Source organism: Chlamydotis macqueenii, chromosome 3 (assembly GCF_036417535.1).
Source record: "Chlamydotis macqueenii isolate bChlMac1 chromosome 3, bChlMac1.mat, whole genome shotgun sequence".
Lineage (NCBI taxonomy): Eukaryota > Metazoa > Chordata > Aves > Otidiformes > Otididae > Chlamydotis > Chlamydotis macqueenii.
This window is the reverse complement of record NC_141558.1, coordinates 79297684-79305676: the sequence shown is the minus strand read 5'-3', so window position 1 is coordinate 79305676 and position 7993 is coordinate 79297684. Positions and strand designations below refer to the sequence as shown.

The following is a 7993-nucleotide window of genomic DNA, read 5'->3' as shown; positions in this document are numbered from 1 at the left end:
ATCATCTCTCCTGCGTAGTCACACAGGCTACGACCACTTCTGCCCATCTTCCGTGGCTCTCCTGCTCTCCTTCTTGGACTCTCCTTGGTAATGTCCAGTAAGAAAAACCATCATTTAGCTCAATGAGTAATTCCTTCAGGTTCTGATCTCATCCTCATCCCTTCCAAATGTGAAAAGACCGCTACCGATGTGACTCAAACTACAGAGAAACAAAGTCTGCTGAAGCCTTGTTTCCTAATGGTCACTTGCTTGGTGACAGGCAACCACGCAGACAAAGCCACCATGTACTCCCAGAAACATACCCCTCACTGGGAGCCACTGGAACAACCTCAGTTCCTTCCTGGAAAAAAAATCCCAGGCTTAAGTTTACGTACAATACATTATGTCTAAGTCTTCACTGGATGTACACATTTACTTGCAACAAAAAAAAAAAAAAAATCAAGGAGTAAAGAAATTGTATTTATCTTTTATTTTTTTTTACAAAAATAAACAATTTGAGAAACAAAAGCATTTTTTTTTCCGACTGTACAAACTACAAAACAGTATGACATTGGTCACTTTAGCATTTACTTTATTGCTTTCACTGAAAGCAAATTCTCTAGACACACCATGCCTGTAAAACGCATTTTATATAGAATTAAGGCTAGCATTCATTTGCCATTATTAAGGTCATTTACTTCATTCACTCTAAGAATTAGCAAGCGGTGCCTTAGAAAACCAAGGATTTGATGACAAAAACTATGAATAACTGCAAGATAGTCATTAAACCAGTACTGTTCCACCAGCTGGATTGCTTTGCCAGTCTGTCAAAGATGGGGCTTCCTGAACAATTCAAACTCGATTCCACAAAAGTCTTAAGCACAGGCTTAATTGTAAGCATATGCTTAGGCCTATCCCTATTCAGCAAAGCACTCGGCACTTGGGTAAGTCCCTACCCTTTCAGTGGGACTATTCATATGCTTATGTGATTTGCTAGAGCTACAAAACGGCTCTTTTAAATTAAAAATGAAACTTTATGATAACATTGGAAGCAAAAATGAAAATTAGCTACACTCTTGCAATTCGAAACATAACCAATTCCTTCCTTTAGGCAAATACGCCGGCATTGCATATTTGATAGCTTTAACACAAATGCTGATTGTCTTCAGAAATGTTTGCTATTCAGCTTACAAACTGATACGCTTCAGTTACTCTGTTGTGATTGTACGTGCCCAAATAAATATCAGCGCAGAGGATACAGACTTCCCAAAGAAATTATCAACTTTCATCCCCATGCACACATGATACATAGGTCAGAAACATTATGTTAACCTTGGCTAGAAAAGCCAGAGCTGCCTGCTGATTTACAACCAAAATTATACCCTAACAGTGTATCATATCTTGTATTTTGCTTTCTTTTAAAAAAAAAAAATCACATTTTCAAAATGTTGTTTTATTGCACATTCATCCTGGTCATGCAGGTTATTTCTTTAAACTTTTGTTTAGCACTCTATAGATTAGAATGAGTAATAGTGCAATTATCTCTCTGGCCACAGCCACCTTATACCTAACAGCTGCCTATATTTATACACAAACAGCTCTTGTCACTCACGCGTCAGACTGAGCCACTTTATGTGTCAGTCTGTCACCTTCACATACGTTATCTTGTCAGGATCAGGCATGATACGATTTGAGGCCATCTTGAAGAAGACAAGTTGCCGACCTGCACCGAATGGGAAAAGGTGGGAGGGGGGAGGAAAAGAAATTATTTAGAAGTGATGAGCAAAAGGTTGCAAAACTTAAAGTATTGACATTTCATATTTTTCTTCAACCTATGCATTCTCTGGGCGACCTGTGAATGAATGCCTTCTTAACTTCACCAGGCGTAAAACTGTAATGCTTTCATCTAAAACAACACTGAATCTCCTCCGCCTTCAGTAGATTTGCTCTTATCTAATTATGGTCAAGATACAGCTGCGTACAGCTAACAGTACAGCTAACAGTAAATGAAGGAAAGGTCTGAAGATTTTAATACAAAGTTCACATGACCTTTAAAAAAACATATTTAAAGACTCTCCCACTGATAAAAACAGGCTTGAGTTCAGGGCATTCATTTGATTGAATGAGAAGAAGAAGGAGCAGATCTACAGGAGTTCTACAGGAGAATTCTACAGAATTCTGCAGGGGCAGAATCACCTTTGCATGCTTGAACCTTTGCAAAACTGATCAGTGCAATGTATGTTAAAAATTACTTTTTCTGAAATAGCTCTTGCTGATCACTTCATAACTCCGAATTTTAAACAAGCTGGAACAAGGTTCCTACTCCTCATATAAAAACCACCAGCAAACAGTAACAGTCTGGGCAGAGTAAGGCACCTGTCACATGCACATCTATGGGGGCTGAATTGGGTGAGGTTTCACTCAGCGGTATCTGTGGGAGTCACAGCACCGTTCTTGTATCTCCCCATGCCTACTGACCTGGCATCTTATCTCGACAAGAACCTGCCATCCCACGGACCCGCACTGTCATTGCCTTTCTTTGGAGCAGAGGCCACAGAGAGATTTTCCACAACTATTCAACCTCTGCCTTCCTTCTCTCTAAATTTCAGAAAACCAAATGCTATTTACTCCCAGCTGCCTCTCTAGGGGGCTCCCATAACACTATTTTCTTAAAAAGTATCACACAGCAAACACGATGCTTCAACTACTGAGCAAATTGCCATGCTGCAGATTTCAGGGACTCACGTGCTTGTGCATCAGGAACAGCATGATGGAGGGAATGACAAATAAGACTAGAAATCTTGCTAATATGTCTCATTTATTTTTAATATTATAATCTCAGGCAGGAGGTGCTCTGAATTTCCTAGGAACTTCCCTGTGTGCCTTAAAAATTACTTTTTTAGTGTATTAATTAACTGTAATAATCTGACTACAGTCTGACAAGATGACCTACTAGTCATTGGTTAGCCATAGGCAAAGTTAATATAAATTAGTTTTTTCTAGGTTCCACAGAAGTCTCTGTTCAAACCTCTCAGAAGTACAAAAAAAAAAAAAAAAAAAAAAATGCAGAAAGCCGTAGCAGTACAGTGCCTAAACCACTCTGAAATGTACAAACTGTCAAAATTTTCTACTGGTTTGTGATGCTTTCAGAGCTGGGGACCTGCCGACCTGCCAGGCATGTATATAGGCCTGGCTTTGGTGTGTATTTATGTTGCTCAGCTAAGCACAGCTAAAGCACCCAACTGCACACGGGGTAAATTTTGACTTTAAGGTTAAGACATGTTGTGATCGCAGAGGTACAGACAGAAAGCTGAGCCTTAGAGTCTAAATAACTCCCCACACTAAAGTCTGTGGTAGAGCAAGGACTTCAATCAGCTCTCCCTAGGTTTGGCTGATATAAGCCACCCTTCTCAAAGACAGGAGCAGGGGAGCTGACCCGGCCTTAGCTGAAAATGGCAATTGCAGGCAGGGAAACAGCCCTGTACGTATGGAGATGACACGCAGAAGAAAAACTCACTCTGACTTCAGTGGGGTTTTATCTCGGGGAAGATTACAAAAGAACATGGATTTGGTCCACTGCACCTTATAGGCACAAACATGTCTTTTTTCTTTACCCTTCAAGGGGTGCTGTGTGCTCAGGGGAACAAGCTGAGCTGGCTGGGGCCGGCCACGGGGGTACGCAGCTCTCCGGGGGACGCTGGGAAGGGGCACAGGGTTGGAAGCCAGCTGTGGCATTCAGCTTTTTGAACCCCTCAGCCACTCCGGAGCTGCAGCTGCTGGAGATTTTTAGCAGAGACGTGTAACATTTTTGTTTCTCAGGTTGTTCTGGAGTTGCCTGAAATAGGCACAAGTCTGGTGCAGAAGCAGCAAGCCAGGGCCAATTCTCCACCTGATGCCAATCGGCACCGACTGTCTGCCTTCAGGGGAACCACACTGGGACTACCAGGCCCACAGACCTTCTGGAAAATGTTTTTCTCTTTTCAATGAGTGCATTTAGACAAGAAAATTAGTTGTGGTAGCAAATGGGATTTTCCCCTGGACGTTCTCCTTCTACTTCTGCTTTTCCTACCTCCACCTCTGCCTCTGCCCAGTTTTAAAGCCGCCCTCCTCGCTCTCCTTTAGCCAAAGCCCTACTGCTAGAAGCCCTGTGTTCCCACCAGTGGCAGGGCATCTCTGACACCAGTTGGGAAGCCCCAGCACAGGAGAACCTGTTTGGTTTTGTGTCAAACCGCAACAACCATATGGATTGGAAAGATTTATTTAAATCCAGATGATGGACCATATCCCGCATATTTAATCAAGGAAACAGGTCACAGCCTTTTGTTGTTGTTTCCACTGTTGTGTTTTAAACTGAAATTTCGGACCCCACTATTTGGAGATCTTTGGCCCATATGCTGCAGCTCTCTGGTGCCAGCTCCTTTGAGTCCACCAGCACATTCCCACTCACCTGACAGCTGGCAAAGAGAAGCCCCACCAAAATCCAAACCACCTCAGCTAGAGCTTCAGACACTATCCCATTTCTAGCTGCCGCTGGTGGCTCCAACAGCCCAGCACAACCCTCTCCCCAGACTCTATTAAAACACCTAAAGCAGCCAGAATACATGACTCAGCTGTTGCTTCTGCTCTGCAGCATCCATGACCTACCTGTCCAAGTCGTCTGGTTAGTTACGACAAAAGCTTTGCACTGGGAGTAGCTGTCACAGATCTCAATGGCTTCGTTGACATCAAAGACAGAAAGGAGGCAGCCCTTGTGATGGTAAGATGGCCAGCATCTGTAGTTCTCATCAGGAATAAAAGCTTCAGGCACCCGTCTGTACTCTGCAAACAACCAGAGCAAAGCAATCATTTTGAAAGCTCCAGCAAGCTGCTTAACAGGCAAGGTTTATTATATCAGCTTAGGAGCGGGATATATGACGGAAAAGGTTACGGGCTAGACTGTACCAGCCCCTGTTTACTCCCAAAAGTGTTTATAGCTCTGCACCTTATTTTCCTTTTCCTTTCCTCCTTTCTTCTTCTCACCTTTTTTTCCAGAAAGCGTCTGTAAATAAACAGTCTGTGCACAAAACCCTTTCCCCTTCCCCACTGCGTAGGCGAGGCTTTGGTTTTATTAGGAGTTTTCCAGGAAGAATGTCCCACTGAATAAACAGCATCCACTTGAATGAACTGACTCACTGTCCCACTTCTTAACAGTGAGCTGGATTGTCGGGGTGAGACCCAACCAGGCGTTCCCAGCCCTCCCTCTCCTTCAGAAAAGTATGCTATTTTCCTCCAGCCCCTTTAGAGAAGGAAGAAAAGACAGGCTTTTAATTAAGCAAACTTTTTTTTGCTTGCTCAGATTAGCACAAAAGGGGAGTCGCTTGATGGGCCTCTGAAGAGAAGGGAAAAAAAAAAGTAGCGGGAGCATGTCAGCGTGGTCCTCGCCCAGCGCCTCCGCGCTGCCCGGCCGATTACTCCTCTCCCTTGGCTGCCGTTCAGTCTCACTTGCCTTTATGAGCTGCCTCTTGTTCTCTGCTCACAGCTCCTCTCACTTTCCCAGCCGCTGACGGGTGTTTCTCTAATGAATGCATCAGCAAATTCAACTAATCATTTATAAACATTTCTATTTAGCATCCAGACGCACAAATTGATGGTTCCCTCCTGTCCCTCCCCCCCCAACCTATTAAAAAAAAAATAAATACATCCTGTATTTCTTCTAATTGTATCTACTATGGAAACCAGAGCTGCCTGCCCTGCCTCACAGCCTCTTCGTAAGTCACTTCGGTTCAGGCATTTTCTGCCTGACATTGCAGATTCAGTCTGCTAATATTTCAGACAGCACATTGTACCAACACCACCGAGTCAAAGGCGAGCGTGCCTGCTACTCTAAACTGCCAGTATTTCAACTGGGAAAAGAAGTAGACATCCGTAAGTGCTCATTCATGCCACGCAGTCTGAAATAGTGGGAAACAAATGCAGTAAAAGCATTCTATTTTAAGGCTGGCTCGTTAAAAGTGTCATAAGAAACATTCCCAAACAAGAAGCAAAATCAGAGCTGATCATGTCCCACTTAAATCAAAGGCAAAAAAGTTTTCATTAATTCAGAAAATGCGGAGTCATGCACATGAAGGAAAAAACACCAAATCAAACTGTAGTTCCACATTACCAATGGCCATTTCTCCATCAAAAACAGATATGCATTCCTTCTGAAGAAAAGTCAGAGCATAAATCAAACTGCTACTGGCTGGATAGGTAACATCCCTTTTTTTCCAATTTCTGTATCAACTGTACAGTGTAACAATACTTGAGTGCAACTGAACAATATTCTCTTATCTCTGTATCGTAACTGCTGAGCACTTGTACCTCACAGCCAAGGTCAGTACAATGATGTGCACAAATTAAATACAAAAATAATCAATTCACTGTTGTCAGGACCATATGCAACTTTTTGTATCGGTGTACATGCCATGTTGGCTGGGTATAGGATGTCACTATCCACGACTTTCTTGGCATGGCTACAGAAGTGCCACCTAACACTGAGCTGCGCCAAACCCCACACCACAGAGGACGTTCACAGAAGGATGGCCCTTGCTCCAGCAGCAATGGACGAAGCATCTGCCTGATTCTCTGCGTCAGCAGGGAGTGTGCCCCAACCCTTCCTGTGGGTGCTCTTGGAGCCTGCTGGGCTCTGTGCTGGGGCTGGGACGGAGCTGCAGCACGCCTTCGCACACCATCAGAGCACTAAGCTGAGTGGCACCACGTCACATCATGTATTCTCCATGCAAGGCAGAGGCCTGTCTGAAAGACCCTTATTTTGAATTTTCATTCAATTTTTAAAGTCTTCTGTGCACAGATATGCCTCTTAAGATGCCATAACTCTTTCTTTCTTCTCAACACTGTTCTCATTACAGCTGTCAGAGGTTAGGCTTTCGGCTGACGTAAACAGATTTCAAAAGAGCAGTGATGTACATGACCTGAGGCTCTGACAGAGGTAGGAGATAAAGTTCTCCCTTGCCATTGTCTTCTTCAAGGTGACTGAGCCTGGTAAATCATTCCGGGCAGCTTGGACATATTAATCAACAGAGTTGGGCCAGCAATAACTGTGAGGGCCATGGTGAGGTCCTAGCTTGTGGGTGGCAAAAAGGATGGAAACCTTCACGCCGGTACTTGGGGTGGTCTCACCATGCAGCAGAGCCTGTCCCTACTCTCCTTGCCACTCCCTGCCAGTTCCTACACAAGGGAAGCCAGCACCATCTGCAACGACTCATGGGAACACGGTAGCATAACAGGTACCCAGCAGCACGACCCACACGCAAAAAGCATCTTCCTCAGCCAGGAGATCACCAAGCGCCAGAGAGGTGAACAGACAGCCACTGGAGTCTAAGTGAGAGCACAGAGGTGCATGGGGTCTGCTAAGGCAGCTTCTAGCAGCTCTCCCAAACTGGCACAGATTGCTGAATGCCAGCAGTCTGAGGATCTGAGCCTCCTGCCTACACTGCCTGTCGGGAGGGGAGTGGGAAGCAGCGAGGGTACAGGCGGGAAGGCAGCCTCTCTCCCCGCTTGCATGGCAGGCAGCAGGGATGGGTGTCCGGGAGACCCTTCCCCCAGGAGCATCCTGATGAGAAGACAGCCCTGAGGAGCAAAGAGCGGGACACGTGATGGCCCTGCACCCTGGCTCACTCTCCCAGACCAGCCCCAGGAAGCCAACACAGGATCTCCTCTTAAACTATTAGAGTCAGAACTGATTGGAAGCTCATTGCAACATCAACCGAGCGCTGGTCTGAGGAAACCACATTTCTCTCCAAAACTCACTTTATCTCAAGCAGTGCAAGGTAGCTGCCTTCCCCCCTTGCACGGCAAAGGCAAATATCCCTGGAATCTCTTGTTTACACAGCGACAAATTAGGGAGCTGACCCCTTAGCCCTTATTTGTACAAGTTGTGAAGACATACACTCCTCTCACACGAACTAAAAGGGTGCTCCTGAAGGATGCCCCTCCACCGAGACACGTCCCAGCAATACCAGGCACCTCTTGCCCC

The 7993-nt window shown here is 45.0% G+C and overlaps 1 protein-coding gene across 1 annotated transcript in view; it reads right to left on the bottom strand.

The window, feature by feature from the left end:
* Positions 1-446: 446 nt before the first annotated feature.
* PKDCC (protein kinase domain containing, cytoplasmic) overlaps positions 447-7993 on the bottom strand; it is a 36248-nt gene continuing 28701 nt past the window's right edge. Inside the window, exons 6-7 of the mRNA XM_086744440.1 lie at positions 4624-4797; positions 447-1702 (exon numbers count right to left, since the gene is read on the bottom strand). Coding sequence (XP_086600566.1) covers positions 1617-1702; positions 4624-4797 — 260 coding nt within the window. The 3' untranslated portion in view covers positions 447-1616. The remainder of the gene's footprint in view (positions 1703-4623; positions 4798-7993) is intronic.